Source organism: Podarcis filfolensis (genome assembly GCF_964270895.1).
Source record: "Podarcis filfolensis genome assembly, chromosome: 1".
In the NCBI taxonomy this organism is placed as follows: domain Eukaryota; kingdom Metazoa; phylum Chordata; class Lepidosauria; order Squamata; family Lacertidae; genus Podarcis; species Podarcis filfolensis.
The window spans coordinates 92,199,505-92,222,085 of record NC_139604.1 but is presented as its reverse complement, the minus strand read 5'-3'; the positions used below and the strand labels follow the sequence as shown (position 1 = coordinate 92,222,085).

General features: G+C 39.6%; 1 protein-coding gene across 3 annotated transcripts in view; it reads right to left on the bottom strand.

Annotated features, from left to right (window-relative positions):
- LOC310759386 (cytosolic phospholipase A2 epsilon-like) overlaps positions 1-22,581 on the bottom strand; it is a 48,110-nt gene that overhangs the window by 21,869 nt on the left and 3,660 nt on the right. For all 3 annotated transcript variants that reach the window (XM_083606552.1, XM_083606553.1, XM_083606554.1), the window contains exons 3-11: positions 19,874-19,963; positions 17,448-17,520; positions 15,470-15,606; positions 8,904-9,035; positions 6,519-6,559; positions 6,203-6,245; positions 5,193-5,256; positions 4,104-4,267; positions 2,909-2,989 (exon numbers count right to left, since the gene is read on the bottom strand). In XM_083606552.1, the coding sequence (XP_083462678.1) occupies positions 2,909-2,989; positions 4,104-4,267; positions 5,193-5,256; positions 6,203-6,245; positions 6,519-6,559; positions 8,904-9,035; positions 15,470-15,606; positions 17,448-17,520; positions 19,874-19,963 (825 nt within the window). The remainder of the gene's footprint in view (positions 1-2,908; positions 2,990-4,103; positions 4,268-5,192; positions 5,257-6,202; positions 6,246-6,518; positions 6,560-8,903; positions 9,036-15,469; positions 15,607-17,447; positions 17,521-19,873; positions 19,964-22,581) is intronic.

Here is a 22,581-nt window from a genome sequence, read left to right as displayed (position 1 = left end):
TACAACATTCATGCAACAGACCATTCAGGGAGTTAACTTCAGGTTATGAAGAATAAGTCCACAGATGCAGGTTCAATGCTTATCCATTTCCTGACATGTTTCAGATTTCAAACCTGTAACACTCACAATTTCCATCTTTGTGTATATTCTGCACCTTTGTGCACTGCATTTTTGCCCCTATCTCCATTTACAGGTAGGTAGCTGTGTTGGTCTGCCATAGTCGAAACAAAATAAAAAAATTCCTTCCAGTAGCACCTTAGAGACCAAATAAGTTTGTTATTGGTATGGGCTTTCGTGTGCATGCACATTTCTTCAACCTTCCTGACCAGGTGCTCTCCAAAGACCAAGCTGGCTTTCTGCCAGGTCTGACAATCTGTCTGACAATACGAGGAATATAATTAACATTTTGGAGAAGCTGCAAGTGAACATCAATACCAAAGCAGTTTTAATTTTTATAGATGCGGAAAAAGCCTTTGATAATATTTCTTGGAATTTTATGAAGAAAAATCTTCAGGGAATGGGGGTGGGCCAAGGGTTTGAAAATGGTATAAGTGCAATTTACTCAGAACAAAAGGCTAAGTTAATAGTCAATAATGTGATGACAGAGGAATTTAAGATAGAGAAAGGGACACGACAAGGCTGCCCAATTTCCCCATTGATTTTTATTTCGGTTCTGGAGGTTTTGCTGAATATGATTAGAAGGGACCGTCTGATTAAAGGTATTCAGGTCAGAGCCAAACAATACAAATTGAAAGCTTTTGCAGATGACCTAGTTTTGACGTTACAGGAGCCAGAATCTAGTACGAAAAGAGTATTAGAATTGATTCAAGAATTTGGTCATGTGGCAGGATTTAAGCTGAACAAGTCAAAAACTAAAGTGCTTGAGAAAAATTTTACACCAATTGAGAAAGAGAGGTTTCAGAAGGAGACAGGTTTAACATTAGTTAAGAAAGTAAAATATTTGGGGGTTAATATGACTGCTAAGAATTTAAATTTATTTAAAGATAACTATGAGAAATGTTGGATAGAAGTGAAAAAAGATTTGGAAATATGGTCAAATTTGAAGCTTTCCTTGTTGGGTCGAATTGCAGCTATAAAGATGAATGTATTGCCAAGAATGTTATTTTTGTTTCAATCATTGCAAATTTTGGACAAGATGGACTGTTTCAAGAAGTGGCAGAGAGACATTTCTAGATTTGTCTGGCAGGGCAAGAAGCCTAGAATAAAATTTAAAATATTAACTGACGCAAAGGAAAGAGGCGGATTTGCCCTGCCAGACCTTAAACTTTACTATGAATCAGCAGCATTCTGCTGGTTGAAATACAGGCTGCCTCTTGAGAACACAGACATTTTGGACCTAGAAGGTTTTAACAACGTTTTTGGATGGCATGCATATTTGTGGTACAACAAGGTTAAAGCACATAAAGCATTTAAAAACCATATTGTCAGGAAAGCATTGTTCAATGTCTGGATAAGATACAAAGATTTACTGGAAAATAAAACCCCAAGGTGGTTGTCACCAATGGAAGCGAAGGCTCAGAAAAAGCTCAATATGGAGGCCAAATGGCCGAAATATTGGGAAATATTGGAACAAGAAGGAGACAAATTGAAATTGCAGAGTTTTGAGAAATTAAAAGATAAAGTGCGAGACTGGCTTCATTATTCTCAAATAAGAGAGGCCTATAATTTGGATAAAAAAATTGGCTTCCAGGTGGAAAAATCAAAATTGGAAACAGAACTGTTAGATCCCAAAACTAAGATACTTTCAAGAATGTATAACTTGCTGTTAAAATGGAATACGCAGGATGAAATGGTTAAATCTGCTATGATCAAATGGGCACAAGATATTGGTCATAACATTATGTTTGCTGACTGGGAACAGTTGTGGACCACCGGTATGAAATTTACAGCATGTAATGCCTTAAGAGAGAATATGATGAAAATGATATACAGGTGGTACATGACACCAGTCAAGCTTGCAAAAATATATCATTTGCCCGATAACAAATGTTGGAAATGTAAAGAAAATGAAGGTATATTCTTTCACCTTTGGTGGACGTGCCCAAAGATTAAGGCTTTCTGGGAGATGATCTATAATGAAATGAAAAAGGTATTTAAATATACCTTTCTGAAGAAACCAGAGGCCTTCCTCCTGGGCATAGTCGGCCAATTGGTGCCAAAGAAGGATAGAACCTTCTTTATGTACGCTACAACAGCAGCAAGAATACTTATTGCAAAGTATTGGAAGACAAAAGATTTGCCCACCCTGGAAGAGTGGCAGATGAAGGTGATGGACTATATGGAATTGGCGGAAATGACTGGCAGAATCCGAGACCTGGGAGAAGAGTTGGTGGAAGAAGATTGGAAGAAATTTAAAGACTATCTGCAGAAACACTGTAAAATTAATGAATGTTAAAATGATGTTGGATTGAAAATAAGTGGCATTAGCAACAAAGTTAATAAGAATATGCAAAAATGAATTGATAATGGATGAAAATATAGAGTTATAATATGTTAAGATATAGAGTTAAGATAAACGAAAGAGGGTAAGGATTTGCTGATTTGATTATTTAAATGGGAATACAAAAAGGGGAGGTGTGAGGAGGTCAAGGAAACAAGCTAATGAGTTTAAAGTTACAAAAAATGGATTTGTTTTTAATTCTTTTTTATCTATTCGTCTTTTGTATTTTGTATTTTTATTTTTATTTTTTATTTTTTATGTATTTTTGTATGTTTTCCTTTTTTTATCTTTTTCTTTTCATATGTCTTCTTTGTATTTTGTAAACCTATGTTTTTGTAAAATCTCAATAAATATTTTATATATAAAAAAAGACCAGGTGCTCTCCAGATGTTCTGGACTACAACCCACATAGAAAACAAAATAAAATTGTTTGCAATCAGGACTCACGTTTGATATTTCCACTCTCTCTCCTATGCGAAGCTGATTCAAGGGCAAAGTTAGGGAGTTCGTGTGCCCTTTATCTGAACACTGAAGGAGGAAAAACAAATGATCACAACACAATATGTTTTTAAAACCAAAAGGCATATTGCTTACCTAAAAGTAGCCTGTCTCCTACTGCAATGACTAGAGAGCAGAATTACTAGTAATGGATATATTGTGTAAACAGCACAAATTAAATTACATAATTCTGTGCAGAATTTCCCCATTTGCATCATTTTTCCCTATTATTATTCTTATTGGAATACCTTTTTATTGGATTTCCTAAACAAGAATCATAGGAATAATGAATGACACATATAAATAGACCAAGTTTTTGCATGTCATTTGTGTATCACAAAAATAGCATATTAAATTTGCAGTAATATCTACAGCATATGGTTCATTATTAGTGCTCAATGTATAAGATCTAAGTTCATGAATTTGTTTAAACAAAAACAAAGGGGAAACATGTCAACTGTAGTTTATTTGTGAATCTCTCAAGGAGGGATATTTCCAAAACTGTTTTGTACCAATTGTCTAATGTTGTGCCAGAAAGGTCTTTCCAGTGTCTGGTTATGTTGTTTACTAATAAATACATAAATGGCTTACTAATTCTTTATTATGTAAATCCAGATTGCTGCCTTGAAATATATTTAATAAAGCTCATTCTAGTTTGACTTCCAATTGTTTTATTAATTTCTTTAAATATCAAATTCCAGAAAGGCTGGATTTTTGTACATTCCCACCACATGTGGAGATTTCATTCATTCATTCATTCATTCATTTTGTATACCACCCTTTGTAGATCTCAGGACAGTTCACAGTATAAAAATACAAGCCCCACCAGCAATGTGTCCATGTTTGGTGGGGCATTCACTATTGTGCCCACCTCCCTCTCTATTTCCCTTGGCTTCTGTTGCCTCTCTCCTAATTTCAGTTTATAGTTTCTAATGTCATTCATAACTTCCCCATGCCCCTTGTCCTTGTAAAAAAAAAATCTACATTCCTTAGAAAAACCAAATTGTAAAAGCAGAACTAAATTGTGAAACAAGCAAAGAGCATGCAATTTGCTTGACTTGTGCTAAGTATTCTGGCCAGCACAGCCTGAAGATTTTATTGATGGTGTTCAACTTGGCATTTGAAATGGGTGACCACTACTTACACAAATGCAGCATTTCTTTGGGAACTCCACTTCCAGGTGTGGGTTACAGTACTTGACATAGTGGAACACTGTGGAGTTTGGTGGGGCATATCTAGAACCATCGCCCAGTAAAATGCTCTGAGTATCTTCGAGGGATCCTTTCACTGTAAATGTGAATTTTTCTCCTGAGTGCAGAGCAGAGAACACAAAAGAACTTCAGTATTAAAGTACACAGAAGCAGTGCCTTTTCTCTTTTAAAAAAAATGCTTAGGGGTACTGTCATTTTCCTACTCATATTGAAATACTGCCCCTCAATGAGGCCAAACTTAGATTCACAAAATGTTGAGGGGTATGCGTACGTCTGCGAACCCCCAGAAAAAAAAGCACTGCACAGAAGTACATCTTTATTTAGAATATTTGTAACTCCTCCCACCAAGACCAGGGCAGCATATCCTAGTTTATCCTTACAACAGAGCTAAACCAAGTCAAGAGATAGCAACTTGCTCAAAGCCACCCAGCCTGCCAAGAAGCAGCTGAAGAGCTGGGGTGGGGGTGGGGATTTCATGGGGAGAAAGCTGCACAATGATGACCATAATACCTTCTTCCCCACTGCAACTGCAGGGGGGCTGCAGTTTGGCAGGCTGTGATGGGGGAATACAATTCCCCACATGCGGAAGCAGCAAAATTTTGCAGCAAAAAAAAAAAGGTGGATTTTGGTAGTTTCAGGAGAGAGGGTGGAAAGCAATCATGCACACAGAAAGCATATTTTTAGTTGGAGCAAGAGTAGGATCTGTCTGCAGAGCTAATGGGAAAATGAGCAACATTTACATGTCGTCTTATGCTTTCAGACTTTCTGCAGCAAATGCCAGGAATCAAGGGTACCACCACCTGTTCTGTGCTAAGTAAGGAAAGGAGGAGAGTTAGTTTGATGAAACGTGTTCAACATGCACATTATCAGCCCATGATATGGAGATGGAGTTTAAAGCTGGATCCCAGTATACTGAGTCCTTATTCAACGAACCTGATACTAATTTCAATCCTGACTGCACTGAAGTCCTCTGAGGACTGTGTGCCTGATAGCTAGCTAGGTAAAATAATTAATAATCTTACTTCTATTTTTCTTCTTCTTTTCTCTTCCATACACCTCTACTTTTAGACAGCCAAGTTCCCGAGACTGCAAGGTAAAAGACAGCAACTGCAGACCTCCAACATTTCATATAAAAAAATAGGGTTACATTTGTCAGCATACACCTCTATTCTCACACCAGATGCCCTGGCAGTGTCCTTTATTACAAACTGTTGAAGGCTCTTAGCTCTTTACAGGTGTTATAATTAGGGCAATATGGTTCCCTTCCTAGTCCTGGAAAACTACAGTTTGAAGTGGAGAGATGGTTCTATCCTCAGAGGCTCCTCACTATCATGACCCCAGAGTCCAGCAGTAACGAAGACACCAAGTCTGGGGCAACCCAGTCAAATGGGCCAGGTACAAATAATAAAATTATCATTATTATTAATCCAGAGTCACCACCAAACTAGGTTCCTGACTCTAAGTCTGGTGCTAGTGATCAGATGACTACTAAACTGGCAAATGGGAGCCCCCTAAAGCAGCTCCCACAGCACTGAGGCCCATAGAGTCAGAGCCAGGATGCTACAGAACAGGGTTGGGGAACCTCCGGCCCACAGGTCAATCTTGGCCCCCAAAGGGGTCCAATTTCGCCCACAAGGCAATTTTCCTTAAACCACACCCACTCATTACATCAGTTAATTGGTGAGAGTACAGGCTTCAAGAGACATCTCCCCCAGGCAGCTAATATTTCCAAAAGGCACCCTTTCCCTCTCTTCTCTTCCCATCAGGTGCTCAGGAACAGAGGAAAATTGTCTTTTGGATGAATTGTCTGTGCATGGAACTCAAACAGCTGTCTGAGAGCAAAAGGGAGGCCATCACACAGGTCAGCAAATGTGTTGGCCTCTCACGAATTGGTGCCCACTTCACTCTGCCTAGTGGTAGGATTGGCCGTCCTGGGCAAGGAAGTATTTGCTTATTTATTTCAAACACCCACCTTTCCATATAAAACTTCAGAAATAAGAGGTATAATAGGTATGAATAAAAAAGAACGTACCACCAGTACTCCATTTGTAGCAAGGCTTTCAGGCAAATCTGGCCTGATTAAAAGAAAGAAAAGTTTGGATGCATTATTTGGCTATAGAACTGCATTGTAAGATTTGGAAAATTTTGAAGTACAGCTGTGCTTCAGCTCATGTATTGTTTCAGAAAGTATGAATTTGGTAGACTTGCCTTTAAATGCAAACTGAGCCAAATACCCACCCTTTTCCCCTACTAGGGTAAAGCGTCCATTACGATGCATGTATTAATTTCATTGGGTCTACACTTAATAAATTAAACTGATACCCTTTGTCATCTCAGGTGTTACTCACATCTGTTCCAAAGTGAACTCCACTTCCAGCACCTCATCCTTCTGACATTGGAAAAGGGAACATAAAGAAAGGAAAGGAAATGTTCAAAATAATAACATTGAAAAATATACTTCTGAACTGATGCTGTTCTACTTCGCTGGGAGCTCCTTCGCAAGCAACTCTTTCCTCTAAGATATTCCTTCCCCTTTGAAAATTGTATGTGTATCCTGTTACATTGGCAACAAATATCTATTTCAATGTGCTTAGGTATGTTCCTGCTGCTGAGGGCCTTGCCTGCCTCCTTCCATCTGGGCTCTGTTTTTGTTTTTTAAATTGCTTTTATTTTTTATCTGTCGTTTTAAATTGTAATTGATATTAATGCTGTATTCTTAGTTTTAGATTTTATGATTTATGTGGAAATTGTTTTGGTTGTGTGCTTTTTGATGTGTTTTATTTATTGCTTATGACTTTTGTTACGTTGGTAATTATGTAAATTTTGTCATGTTGTCAGCCGCCTTGAGCATTGTTTTAACTATGGAAAGGTGGCATACAAATAAAATGATGATGATGATGATGATGATGATGATGATGATGATGATGTTCCATTACATGCAGCAAAGCAGAATCCTGTGTTCCTCTATAATGCACCGGAACATATTTTGTACACAACAGGTAAGGTGAGTAAATGTGCCACTCTAGGGATGTTCTAGCTGGCTCCCTTACATAATTCATATGGGAAAACACAAGAATCCTAAACCCCAATAAACTCAATAGTCCAAAAACTGAGGCATATGATAAAGACATAAGAAATTCAGTTACATTTTACATACGTTTAAATAATTTCCATATATAATTTTTTACTGAAGAATTCCAAGAAGCTACATGAAGGTGTGACCTTATACATATCAAATTTGTGAAACTGGCATGCATCGCTCAGGAGGCAAGCAGTGGCTCGGGGTCCTCCGCCACAAGAGAGAGCGCGCACATGAGCTGTCACGTCTCCGTCTCTTCCTTTTCCCCCTCAGGGGCGCGTCATGAGGAGACGGGTGGCTGCGGGCGGGCAGGCAGCCCCTCTCTTGCGAGACTTCCGCCACACTGCCAGGGGAAGCCGGAGGCAGCGGCGGCGGCTGAGGAGGCAGCCTGAGGGAGGAGGAAGCGGAGGGGATGGGGAGGGACACAGAAGGGCGGCGCTTCAGCGGCCACTGTGGCACCGCAACCGGCTCATGCCAGGCTAGCGGGCGGCATGGGTGAGAGTCTCTCTCCCTCCCCCCCCCCTCAGGCGGGGAAGGGCCAATGGAACTCCTCGCACCAGGACGACGGCAGCCCCGACGTGCTGCTTAGCATACCCTCCAACCAGTGCAGCATCTTAATGTAGTGATTTCCCCCTCTGCATCCCTTTCATAACTCTATTTTTATAAATCATTTGTCCATCCATAGTTCAAATTTTTACTACAAGTTTTTTGTCAATCCTACCAATGTATGTAACTCTTTACAATAGGTTTTCAACTAAATTATAAACTTTCCCCATTCTTTATTAAAGAGGCCCTCTTCCTGGTTTCTAATTCTGCCTGTAAGCTTTGCCATCTCAACGTCGTTCATCAGTTTTGTCTGCCACCCTTCTTTGGTCGGAGTTGTAGACCCTTAGGGTCATCTAGTCCAACCCCCTGCAAAACACAGTCAGTCGCATCCAAAGCAGCATGGCTCCATCAGTGGCAGATTTATGTATAAGCTAAGCCAAAATCCCTTATTTTGGCTGCTGATCCCTTATTTTCGAGGCTGCTGGTCCCTTATTTTCAAATCTGTAAGTTGCCAGGTATGCTGGCATGCCTAGTTGGTTTCTGATTGAAAATTTCTATAAGTAACTGATATATTTGCCTATATGCATTGCTGTGAATCCAAAGTTGGGTTTTCCAACCAATCTCTAAAACAAGGCACCAAACTATTAAAAAAAGCCTTTAAGAAAATGATGCCTACAATAAGCCATTTTGAAAACCACTCTGACAAGTATCACAGAATGAATTACAGAGGAGAACAGAAATGACAGACATGTATAAACTATATAAACTATAGCCATGTACAATATATATAATGAAAAGATAAAAAGTCTGGACAATTACTCTGCATGGCAGGTTTTAAATAGGGACACTGAAAGAATGAGAAACAATAGTATACACTAAACTAATTAACTATAAATTACAGGATATTTCAAAGAAGCCCTTATTAGTCTTGCATCCCATCCTCCCAAACTGTACATATAATTTTGTCTCTCACCTGTTGGTTCAGTTCAAAATGCCTGCAGACTGTTTCACCAGGCTGGAGCTGAGCTATATCAAAAAGAACTGTGCAAAGCCCTTATTAGTCTTGCATCCCATCCTCCCAAACTGTACATATAATTTTGTCTCTCACCTGTTGGTTCAGTTCAAAATGCCTGCAGACTGTTTCACCAGGCTGGAGCTGAGCTATATCAAAAAGAACTGTGCAAAGCTGGTCGTCCCTGAAGGGAGTATCTTCATCACATACTTTCAGTTCTAGTACATTCTAGGGAATAGGGAAAATTAGTCAGTGTGTGGTGGGCAAAACCATTTTGAAGACAGGCAGCATTAGTGTATGCTTGGGGTATTCAAAGGAGTCTTTGGAATGGTGGGTGTTGTAGTATTGACTTCTGAACACCAGAGCAAGCACCTCTTCTTGACACATCATAAAAATTTATCCTGCTCTTCTTCCATGACGATAAGGAATGAAAAATGGGTCATGGTGGCAGTGAATGACAATCAGCTGGTTCAGGAAGAAGAGAGGGAGTAAAATAATTGGTTGCTTTAGGCACAGGAGGAACATTTAATGGTAACATGACTCACAACCCTGCTAAAACATACGACAGATACTCAACCATCACTTAACTACTTTAAAAAGTTACAGATAGGTAGCCGTGTTGGTCTGCCATAGTCAAAACAAAAAAAAAATTTTCCTTCCAGTAGCACCTTAAAGACCAACTAAGTTAGTTCTTGGTATGAGCTTTCGTGTGCATGCACACTTCTTCAGATAGTGTGCATGCACACGAAAGCTCATACCAAGAACTAACTTAGTTGGTCTTTAAGGTGCTACTGGAAGGAAAAAAAAATTTTGTTTTGACTACTTTAAAAAGCTCACTGTGTCCCTGTGTAGGAGGAATCTTCCCAAATCCATCCCAAGATAGCAGCACCTAGATCTTCAAAACAAAGCCTTAGATTGAATATCTTTTGCTTCATGTTTACATTGATTAAACTAATTTGAACTCTGCTCCCCCTGAAAGTGATACTGGAAACGTCAGAAATTACACATCACTGTTGTAATTATTATTGCTATATATTTATTTATACCCCGCCTTTTTCCATGACAGGAATTCAAGACAGCTTACAGATGAAATAGAAACAGCTAAAAACATAGGGGAGGGAAACAATAATTTAAGAACAATTAAAAATTTATATAATTTAAACTATATATAAGTGTAAAAGATCCAGTGTTTTTTTTTTCTTTAAAAAAATTTTTAGGGGTACTCTCATTTTCCTATTCATATTGAAATACTGCCCCTCAGTGAGGCCAAACATAAATTCACAAAATGTTTAGGGGTATGCATACCCCTGCATCCCCCAGAAAAAAAGCACAGAAAATATCTATTCAAAAATATGCAGATAATTACAATAAAAACATCACAGCACAAACCCTTTCATTAAAAGCAGTCAATTCCCAAATGCCTGCAGGAAGTCAACAAGGAGGGAACCAGTCTAATTTTTCTAAGGAGGGAGCTCCAAAATCTGGGAGCAGCCACCAAGAAGGCCCTCTCTCACATAATAATAATAAATAATAATTTTATTATTTATATCCTGCCCATCTGGCTAGGTTTCCCTAGCCACTCTGGGTGGCTTACAGCATATATAAAACATAATAAAATGTCAAACATTAAAAACTTCCCTAAACAGGGCTGCCTTCAGATGTTTTCTAAAAGTTATATAGTTCTTTATTTCCTTGACATCTAAAGAGTGGGCATTCCACAGGGAGCATGTCTGTGAGGGTTACAGGACCAAGAGAAGGGCCTGCCCCGAAGATTACATAACACAGGCAGGTTCATATGACGGAATATGGTGTTTCAAATAGCTGGGACCTAAGCCATAGAGAGCTTTATAGGTCATAACCATCACTTCAAATTGTGCCTGGAACGAACGGGTACCCAGGAGAAAAGTATCTGATAGTGGGAATCTATGCACCAAATGAAGGGAAAGCTGAATTTTTTAAGAAGTTGCATGAAATTTTGATGGACCATATGGATTATAACTTAATTTTGATGGGAGATATGAATGGAGTAGTTTCAACAAATATGGACAAAGCACAAAGACAGGTAATAACAAAAGATGGAAGACTACCAAAGACTTTTTTCGAAATGACTGACAATATGGACTTGATTGACATTTGGAGAACAAAACACCCATTAGAAAGAGAGGGAACCTTCTTTTCTGAAGCCAAAATGACATGGACAAGGATTGACCAAATCTGGGTGACTAGCAGTATGGCGCCGAATATAAAGAAAGTGGAAATCTGCCCAAAAACCTTCTCCGACCATAATGCAGTAAAGATGGTGATGAAGCAAACAACAACTGGCTCTTTTAGATGGAGAATGAATGACAACTTATTTAGAGACGAGGAGATTTGCAAGAAGGCCCAAAAAACTTTGAAAGACTATTTCGAAATTAATTTGAGGACTAAAGTAGAAAAAAGAATAGTATGGGACGCAAGTAAAGCCGTGATGAGAGGGTTTTTGATACAACAAAATACATTAAAGAAGAGAAAGCAAAATGAGAGGAAGGAAAAAATCTTGGAAAAGATAAAAGAAGGGGAAAAGAAATTAAGATCGAAGCCGAAATCGCAAGAGATTTTAAGAGAGATTAAATTCCATCAAACACAATATATGGAGCTGATGAATCAAGAATTAGAGTGGAAAATCAAGCAAATGAGACAAAAGACCTTTGAATCTGCTGATAAATGTGGCAAGTTACTGGCCTGGCAAATAAAGAAGAGACAAAAACTCAACACGGTAACAAATATAGAAGTGGAAGGAAAGAACATAAGCAACCCAGCGGAAATTAGGAATTGCTTTCAGAACTACTTTAGACAACTTTACACACAAGGGCTGCAGAAAGAAATGGATATACAACAATTCCTCGAGAAAAATGGGCTGAAAAAGGTTTCACAGGAAAGTAAGTTAATTTTGAACCAGGAGATATCAGCACAAGAAATAGAAGATGCCATTCAAGGCATGGCGTTGGGCAAATCCCCCGGGCCGGACGGGCTGACTTCCAAGTACTACAAAGTTTTGAAGGAAGGATTGATACAACCTTTGAAGGAAGTCTGTAATGAGATTATGGAGGGGAAAAGGGCACCCGATACGTGGAGAGAGGCCTACATTACACTTATACCAAAGACAGAGACTGAAAAGACTCAACTTAAAAACTACCGACCCATCTCGTTACTAAATGTGGATTACAAAATTTTTGCTGATATTTTAGCAAAAAGATTGAAAAGAGTTTTGATGGAGGAGATTCATGGGGACCAAGCAGGCTTTCTCCCGAAAAGGCATTTGTCGGACAATGTAAGGAATATAATTGACATTCTGGAAAAGTTGGAAGTGAATATAAACACTAAGGCTGTTTTGATATTTGTGGACGCCGAGAAAGCCTTTGACAACATTTCTTGGAATTTTATGCTGAAGAACCTCCGGGGGATGGGGGTAGGCCAAGGGTTCGAGAATGGTATAGGTGCAATATATTCTGAACAGAAAGCAAAATTAATTGTAAATAACGTGGTTACAGAAGAGTTCAAGATTGAAAAAGGGACACGTCAGGGGTGCCCTATTTCCCCACTACTTTTTATATCGGTCCTGGAGGTTTTGCTTAATATGATTAGGAGGGACCAGTTGGTTAAAGGGATTCAGGTCGGAGCTAAACAATACAAATTGAGAGCATTTGCAGATGACTTAGTACTTACATTGCAAGAGCCAGAAGCTAGTACGAAAAGAGTTTTGGAAATAATCCAAGAGTTTGGTCAATTGGCAGGATTTAAATTGAATAAGTTAAAGACAAAGGTATTAGAGAAAAATTTAACACAGACTGAAAAAGAAAGGTTTCAGAATGAGACAGGGTTGACCGTGGTTAAAAAAGTGAAATATTTGGGTATAAACATGACAGCTAAGAATGTGAACCTATTTAAAGACAATTATGAAAAAACTTGGACAGAAGTGAAAAAAGATTTGGAGATTTGGTCAAACTTAAAGCTTTCCTTGTTAGGTCGAATCGCAGTTATAAAGATGAATGTACTGCCAAGAATGTTGTTTTTGTTCCAAGCATTGCAAATAATGGAAAAAATGGACTGTTTCAAGAAGTGGCAAAAAGATATATCTAAATTTGTCTGGCAGGGCAAGAGGCCCAGAATTAAATTTAAGATATTAACGGATTCAAAGGAAAGAGGGGGGTTTGCCCTGCCAGACTTTAAACTTTATTATGAAGCGGCAGCTTTCTGCTGGTTGAAAGAATGGCTACTTCTTGAAAACACAGACATTTTGGATTTGGAAGGTTTTAATAACATTTTTGGGTGGCATGCATATTTGTGGTATGACAAGGTTAAAGCACACAAAAGTTTTAAAAACCATATTGTCAGAAAAGCACTATTAAATGTTTGGATTAGATATAAAGATCTGCTGGAAAATAAAACTCCAAGGTGGCTGTCGCCAATGGAAGCTAAGGCAGTTAAAAAGTTAAACATGGAGTCGAAGTGGCCAAGATACTGGGAAATTCTGGAAAAGGAAGGGGACAAATTGAGATTGCAGAGTTTTGAGAAATTAAAAGGGAAGGTGAGAGATTGGCTGCACTATCATCAAATAAATGAAGCGTTTAAATTGGACAGTAAAATTGGCTTCCAGGTGGAAAAATCAAAATTGGAGACAGAATTGTTAGAACCCAGTACTAAGAATTTGTCAAAAATGTACAACTTGCTGCTGAAATAGAATACACAAGATGAAACGGTTAAATCAGCTATGATTAAATGGGCTCAGGACATTGGTCATAATATTTTGTTTGCTGATTGGGAAAAGTTGTGGACCACCGGGATGAAATTTACGGCATGTAATGCTCTAAGAGAAAACATTATGAAAATGATATATAGGTGGTACATAACCCCAGTCAAGCTTGCAAAGATTTACCATTTGCCTGATAATAAATGTTGGAAATGTAAAGAAAAGGAAGGTACATTCTTTCACCTTTGGTGGACGTGCCCGAAGATTAAGGCATTCTGGGAAATGATCTATAATGAACTTAAAAAGGTATTTAAATATACTTTCCCTAAGAAACCAGAGGCCTTTCTCTTGGGTATTGTCGGACAGGGGGTGTTAAAGACGGACATAACTTTCTTTTTGTACGCTACAACAGCAGCTAGAATACTTATTGCGAAGTACTGGAAGACACAAGAACTACCCACACTGGAAGAATGGCAGATGAAGGTGATAGACTACATGGGCCTGGCAGAAATGACGAGCAGAATCCGAAACCAGGGAAGAGAAGCAGCGCAAGAAGAATGGAAAAAGTTCAAGGACTATTTAAAGAAATACTACAAAATTAATGAAAGTTAGAATGATGTTGGACTGGAAAGTAAACGGTTACTATTAGCAAGGGTTAAGACAAGGAGAATAAGGAAGATTAGATTAAATTTAAATTAATATAAGGGAAGATTTGCTGAGTAATTGATAAGAATTTGGAATACAGAAAAGGGAGGCATGAGGAAGTCGGGGAAGAAAGGTATAAGAAATTAAGATATGAAATGGTACATGTTTTTTGTTTTGTTTTTGTTTTTGTCTGTTTATGTATTTGTTATATGTTTGTTATTATTATAAAAACCTTTAATAAAAAATTATTAAAAAAAAAAAAAGGAACGAACTGGTACCCAGTGGAGCTATTGTGAAAAATGAGTTGTATGCTCCCTATAATTAGACTTTAGAGCTGTCCCAGGAGATTATATAGAAATCTGATCTAAGAGAGACTAATGAAAATTATGAAGCTTGTTTAGATCTGTGGTGACTTTTTCACCATATACTTTGAACCACACTCAGGCCTCCTTCACATGCAGAGCATAGGTGGGAGCTGTTCTCACATGACACATCACTGCAGTTATCAAGATAACTTAGGTAAGGACAGTCACTGGGTATTATGTGTTCATCTAATAGATACAAACATGATTTTATTGTGATACTCTTTCATAAGTCACTGTGGGAATCAAGACAGAAAAGAAACCTGACAACACTTTACTGAGGAAACTGGGAGGAAGGGTCATGAAAGACAGAATTGGAATTCAAGAGGACCTTAACAGACTGGACCAAACTAACAAAATGAATTTCAACAGGGACAAATGTAAGGTTCTGCACTTAGGCAGGAAGAACCAGAGCACAAATATAAGTTGGGGGGGACACCTGGCTTGCAAGTAATACATGTGAAAAGGATGTAGGGGTCTTAGCAGAGCACAAGCTTAACATGAGTCAACAAGAGATCTGGATAAATGAGCGCAAGGGAAATACCTTTCCACATTGAAAACCTATCTTTCTCCAAGTATTTATTGTTGACTTGGAGGCCCCTCATGAAATTGTGATGCCACTACAAATCTATGATTCTGTTATTTTGTCTTTCTTAGTTAAGGCCTTGTGCAGTGCAGGGAGGCGGTCAGCAAAACATATAGAGGAAAACTCACTCAGAACTATACACCCAGGGGCCATGTTCCCTCAGGGAAGATCTCTCTGGTTGCTAAGCAACACCTCCTCCTCCAGCCCTTCTGGCTTAGCTGACTTACTGATAACAGAATTAACCCTCTAGTTACATACTAAATGATTCCTGCTGTTGTACTTATCGACATGGTACAACATTTTTACTAAAATCAATAAAAACAACCAGTGAAAACCTCACCTTCACCACATTCTGGATTCTAAAATAGAAGATTTCATTCCAGACTGGATCGCTACTATTTGAGATGGCTTTCGTCCGGGTATTACCATAGGAAGCTGTCGGTAACCTCAAACTTATGTAGCAATCACTTGGACTTACTGCATGTTTTAAAAACAACAACAACCAGTTAAAACCAATTACAATGTATTCTCACCTCACCTTCACCATACTCTGTATTCTAAAAGAGAAGGTTTCATTTCAAGCTGGATTACTGCTATTTGAGATGTTTTTTATCTGGCCACTAGCAAATAATGTTAGGAAAACATTCTTTACGAAACAGATAAAAGTTCCTGGAAGCTTTAAAGAGGGTTCCAGAACTTTTCTTTAGTGTGTAAGAGTGGCACTCTAGGCTTGATTGGTGTCAGCTGGAGGTGCAAATAAAGGGAGGAAGTTGCAGGCTGCAATTTCCGCACAAGAAAAGCACACACACACTGACAACAAGTTTAGAAGTAAGACAATGTGTGCTGCTGATACTGTGAGTTTTGCTGTGTCAGCATTGTTAATTACTAGACTGAGATTATACCGTGCTGGAGAGATAAACAAGGAATGTAAATAGGTTGTATATAATAGTAACAGAAATGCTTGTGTCAAGCAATAAAGAAGCTCTTGACTGTGAATTGAGTACTTACATAACAATCAATTTGTCTTACTATGTGTTTGTTTTGGGGGGGGGTTAAGTCATTTAGTCTCAAAAAGACAGAGACTCTCTTATTTTACAAAGTGCTATATCTAGAAATATAGTGTCCTCTATCAATTAAAACATGGTTGGTGTACCTGTGTCCTCCACCCCAGATGTTAAAAGGCAGAGGAAGAGCGCCAGGCAGGCCACAATTTATCCCACCCCCCGGGAGCAGGCCCAAGTGCTGCTCATTGCTCAGTTGGGCCCGCTCCCCAGGGAACAACTGTCCTAAGACTGATGGCATTGGCCAATTGCCAGCAGGGCAATCCAACCAGCCATTGGTTGGATCACTGTGGTCTGGCCACAATACCACCCACCATAGAAGGTGAGTGGATTGGTTGAACTCCAACTCCCATCAGCCCCAGCCAGCATGCCCAGTGGTCAGGAATGGTGGGAGTTAAGCCCTAGCAACATCTAGAGGGCCACAGCCTAGCCACCTGTGAATTAAAAGAAGGTTGTTGTCCTTCTAACATACACCTTGTAATTTGGAATATCTCGTGTTCACGGTATTAGGATCAAGATATCAAACAAGTCAGTCCTATTAATCATTTTCCTATCTAAATCCTGTTGAATAACAGCCTGCTCTTCTGGCAAATAAATAATTACAGCATCATGTTCTTTTGAAATGATACTATGACTACAGATAACATGGGAAAGCTTGTTAGTGGCTATTGCAATCGGTGTTCTAAATGCTATATTTCATAATGCAAAGAGTAGCATCTGCCTTTTCCTTCTCAACAGACCGCATAGGCAGGCAAGGAATTTTGGGAGGAATTCCACATTGTTGTGCTGTGTTATGGCAGCACAAGTATTTCTGCTTCCTGCACAGAGCAATCTCCTCTCTTCTCCCCCTGCACACTGTTTGGGGGTTCTTCTGACCTTTCAGAGCCAATTTTGGGGCGTCTGGGGGGGTGCATGGTGGAAGGAGATGGGGGAAAGCCCTGTTGTGCAAATGTGACTTATTGCACTGTCTCCTGCTAGCACATCTGTCTAACTGAATCTGGCCAAGCAACACCAACATGTCAACAGAGCCTACAGTGCCAATGACTACTGTGGCTTCCATTAAACAGTAACAACATAAAATGAATGAAAATATTCATTAAATGTTTTTCACTAAATAAATTTATTTAAATATCATTAAATACATAAAAATTTAAAATCAATATTTAAAAAGGATCTTAATATTAAATCAATCCATATTTATATGCCAGCATTTTGTGAGACAGATTTATAGCTACTCAGGATCTGCCAGATACTCACACACATCTGCTCGCTGGAGATTTCTAATTCTTATAACACGTACAGAGAGCAAACAAAAGGGAGGTACCTGTACCTGAAAGGCAAAGTGGAGAAAGGAGAAATATATAAGGAACACTTAAAGTGAATTTACTTCCTTTCTCTGGGCAACGCTCAAGGCAGTTCACCATGAAGAAGAAGAAAAAGTAACAGATATCACAAGAGCACAGTAGTAAAAGATAAAATAGGTAAAGGTAAAGGACCCCTGACAGTTAAGTCCAGTCGCAGACGACTCTGAGGTTGCGGCGCTCATCTCGCTTTACTGGCTGAGGGAGCTGACATTTGTCCACAGACAGTTTTTCCGGGTCATGTGGCCAGTATGACTAAGCGGTTTCTGGTGAAACCAGAGCAGTGCACAGAAACACCGTTTACCTTCCCGCCGGAGCGGTACCAATTTATCTACTTGCACTTGACATGCTTAAAGAGGACACATATTGAGGTGAGACCTGGAAAACCGACCCCCTGTGTTGTGGGTGGGTATGATTGGTAAGCCACAACACCCGATTGGTAGGTCCCTCGAAGCTGGGTGCAATCTGGCCAATGGGACGCAGTCCAAATGGTTCAAGGGACCTATTTATGCCCATGCACGTGACCCAGAGCTTTCTCTTTCAGCGCGTGCATTCGGAACACCCACCCACCTCTCCCTACTTTTAGGGGTTTTTACTTGACCTTGCTATGCCGTCGTGTGTTGTCTGTCATTGGAACAGGGGCATGGCAGGAATTTTCCCCACTTGGCTGATTGGCTGTTGCCATTTCGGTTTCGCCTGCTGCATAGCAAATTGTCACAACTTGTAAGGTTGTGGATAGGCTCTGGTTCAGGTGATAGGGATGGGAGAACACTCTCGCCATCCCTATGTATTCCATTAAAGGAATCCAGGGACTCAATGGTTTGGTCAACCCCTGAGAGGGGGTTGTGCCCATGCCTGAGTACAGGGGGACATTTGGGTGGTGGAGTTAGCCCATTCCCGGCTTTCCGCTTATCCAGGTGTTCACCCTTGGCTGACCTATGCTGGAACCCTGGGTCAGCGCTACCTGCATGGCAGGGAGCTAGTCGAACCAGAGCCTATGCAACCAGTCACTTTCTGTAATCAATAAAGTTGTGGCCTAAATTATTCCAAAAAACCAAACCAAAATTTTGAGTCATGTGTGAATTTATTTAGGGGAAAGGTTTCTGGGTCTGAACACGCAAATGCAACGAAACAAAAACACAGCACACTGATTTGCTGTGGGTTTTGTGGTGTTTTTTTAAACCAACTCATTGCCATTTGCGTTGTACCTATCCTTTGTTCATAAGAACAATTCTAATAATTGCCAAAGATAGCCTCTATTTATTTTAACCTTTATTGATAACCTCCAGCTGCATTCCAGGCTTGTGTACAGGTCCTGTCCCCCCCTCCATAAGTGCCATGACACACCTGCCAAGTGTCCCGTTGTAAGTGGGATGGCCCCACTTTTTAGAAGACACCCTGGGTTCTGCTTTCATCTTGGGGTGCCCTGATTTCATGCAGCAGGCAAGGGGGCAAGGGTGAGTGGGGCATATGGCAGGCAGAGATGGCAAGCAGTGAGGGTGAGGGGGGTGGGGGTGGGGAGGGCTGGTTGAAAGGGCAAGGCTGGGAGGCAGCGAGTGGGTGGGAAATGTCCTGGATTTTTGTTAGGGAAAAATGGGAGGGTATGCCATGGTACTAGTCCCAGCAGGAAACCATTAATTAAAATTTTAAAAGAAAAAATTAGAGAACATAAATCTCACCCATTTCCTCCCAAGTGGGCATTAATGTAACATAACGCAGGGTTCACCAATTAAAATGTTTCATCAATTAAAATGAAAACTCCTATACATGTTCAGCATGGAATAACTGAGATCACTGGTCTCTACATACAATAGAAGGAACCCGAATGGATATCTTTTACTAAGTATTTCTGCTTCCTGAGCTTAGTCATGTAGCAGGTGACGCAAACTGCATAGTGCTCAAATTCCAAGGTTTTGAAACCAGTGACTTCACTCTTGCATTTGTTAAGGCTTCCCAGCCTTGTGCAATGTAAAATGTTATCACAGGCATCATCTTTCATTCAACACCACACACAAAGGATTCCTACAAGTAGCTGATTGATTATGGTCTACAACTTCCTGCTTAAAAGTTACAACCTTTCCTACACAACCCACATGCAATATTGATGATATGATCAATCTACAGAGCATGCATATGCCTGTTTTAATTGTCCTTCCCAAGGTGTTTTCCCTCTAAGAAAATTAACATGTGTTTTCCCTTACAGTGTTTATAACTACAATGCAAAGAGAAGGAGCACAGGGAAGAAATCTGGGACTGAAAATTATAGTAGTTATAATTCTACCCGAAAATCCACACCCGGATCCACTCAAGAATTACACTGACCTTCATTGAAGCTGCATCACAAACATGGCTCACCATCTTGTTGGGTTCAACAAAGATGCCATGTTTTCTCTCATCTTCCATGATTGTGACCTGAAAAGTTCCCAAGCAATGCAAAAAGAGAGAGAGTCATTTTGTTGTTCTTTGAATGCTGAACTACATATGTTTTTATTGCTCCCACTTCTTGAAGTCGTTCAGCTTGTCCAGGGCCAGGCTTGGTGTCAATTTATAAATGGATGCCAGTTTAATCAACAGGTGATCATGTACCTAATGAAAGAACTGCCCTTAAACTTGGTCAACACAACTTGCAAGCCACAAAGCTGTACACAACTGTTCCACTGGAGCCACAACCAAACCCTGTTTTTACTGCCTGTCTGGCATTCACATTAATAAATTTATTTATTTATATCACTACAGTTACTCCCCATCCTGTTGCCTACATCTGCACACTAGCAGAATCATACCCCATCATATTTTCCTCAGCTTTATTAGCCACATCCATTCCCCAATGCTTAAATCTATGCTGGATGGAGTCCCACATCTTTTCACTAGTCGTTCTTTTCGAAATGCTACCCTGTCGCTCAGAAATTTGAGCCCCATCTCTTTAAAACTCATTAACTTGAACACAGGCACTTGCTCTTCCTTCTGAAATTGCAGGTTCTGAGCTCGTGTCCATTGCCTGTTTTAAAGGAACACGCAGTCCACACTTTGGGAATGGTTCTTGGCTGTATAAGGTACTCATTCAGTAGTCCCCTACCAAGCCCCATGCCCAGAGCACATTTGTTATGCTCACAGTTGGAGACAATATCTAAATAAATGGAGATATACACTTACATGCAGTCACTGACACTGGAGAAATGCTATGAAATCACTGAGAGAGCTCCAAAGTCATGGGATCATGAATTGATCTGCGTCTTTGAAGAGTACAATATGTTGGTCTTTATTACTCAAGCTGCTCATATTATGAATAGCTGAACATTAATAGCCATTTAAGTGCGAACTTATTGTACTACATAATTACATTGTGAAGGTAATTTTGATTTGTACTTGTCCTAGGCTGGATTCTTACATTATGTTTTACATTATTTTTATTCATTAAAAATAAAAACTGAGCTCCAAAGTTGAAAATGCTTGAAACAAACAAAACAAAATCCATTCCATTTTCTGGAATGCTTTTTCAGCACCTAGAAACATTATTGACTTCTTTTGAAGCTGGTTTAGCAACATTCACAATTCTTATCACTTTCTTCTCATGTAGCTTTTCTGATGTCAAGCAACTTGTGTGACTTCCTTATTAAGTGCCTTGGTGGTAAGTATCCTATAACTGTTTTTCAGTAAAGAAATGAAAAGGGAGGTACTTTTGCAATTAAATAAGAAGTCTAAAAACCATATTTTCTGCGAAAATGAGACATGGTCTGGCTTGCTGTGTCATCCGAACCAGGGCTCATGATTTGTTTTCCCAGAGAGCCAGAGTGGTGTAGTGATTAAGAGCAGTGGACTCGTAATCTGGGGAACCGGGTTCAATTCCCTGCTCCTCCACACGCAGCTGCTGGGTGACCTTGGGCTAGTCATACTTCTCTGAAGTCTCTCAGCCCCACTCACCCCACAGAGTGTTTGTTGTGGGGGAGGAAGGGAAAAGGAGAATGTTAGCTGCTTTGAGACTCCTTCGGGTAGTGATAAAGCGGGGTATCAAATCCAAACTCTTCTTCTTCCCCAGACAAACCACAAACGGCAAGACAATAACAAACATTAATTTCCTCTTGTGGTTTGTGTGGTGAGAAACAAACTACGACCCTGAGCTAGGACAACATAACAAGCCAAACCATGCCAAGTGCCCTGGCACTGCAGCAACAGCAGGAGCAGAATGAAGCTCCTACAATTCCAGTGGCATACAGTACATGCAGCACATTGACATTGCACCATACGTTATTTGAAAAAGATGGTGAGTACTGTCAAAACTTATTAAACCAACCCTTATTACACCAATAAAAGCCCTATCTGTCACTAAACAGCACTTGCAATTCCAGATTCTGGTGGTTTTACACTTGTGAGATCACATCCAGCAAAAGGAAGAATCTACACACAGATATCCAGATATATGTATAAATCTTGCAGAAGCAATAAATGAATCAAAAACTCATATAAGCATGGAACTAGGGATGGGAAAATATGTCCATTTCACTTTTTCAGCTTTTCCAATCTTCAGAGCTTCACATTTCCACATCAGTTTGAGATTTTGTTAAAGTCCCCTCTAAGATTCTTTCCCATTCTAGTGCTAATTTCTCCTAATATACACATTTTATACGCAATTTTGTACACATTTTTGCATATATATTTCCTCCTAATATAATGCCTTTTTGCATGTTGCTTTTACAGATATATGCATTTTTATGTATACTTTTATCTTAGCAAATGCCACATTGCTTGGGTGAAGAAATGCATTGCAAAATTCAGATTAGTGTGAATTTCGAAGGTTGGCACTGTTAGGTTTCTGTTTGTGCCACTGGTGCAGTGCTTGGAGTCACAGAACTCTGTTTACATTCCAGGGATTCCAGACTGTTGGAAGTCTCATAGGAGACGGGAGACGGATGTTTATATTACTGGTTTCCTGTTTCTTTGTTCCAGTTGCCTCTCTGCTTTCACAGAGAGAGGATGCATTTTTCTTTTCTGTCTGTGTAGTTAGAAATAAAACTCTTTGCAATGTAGCTCAT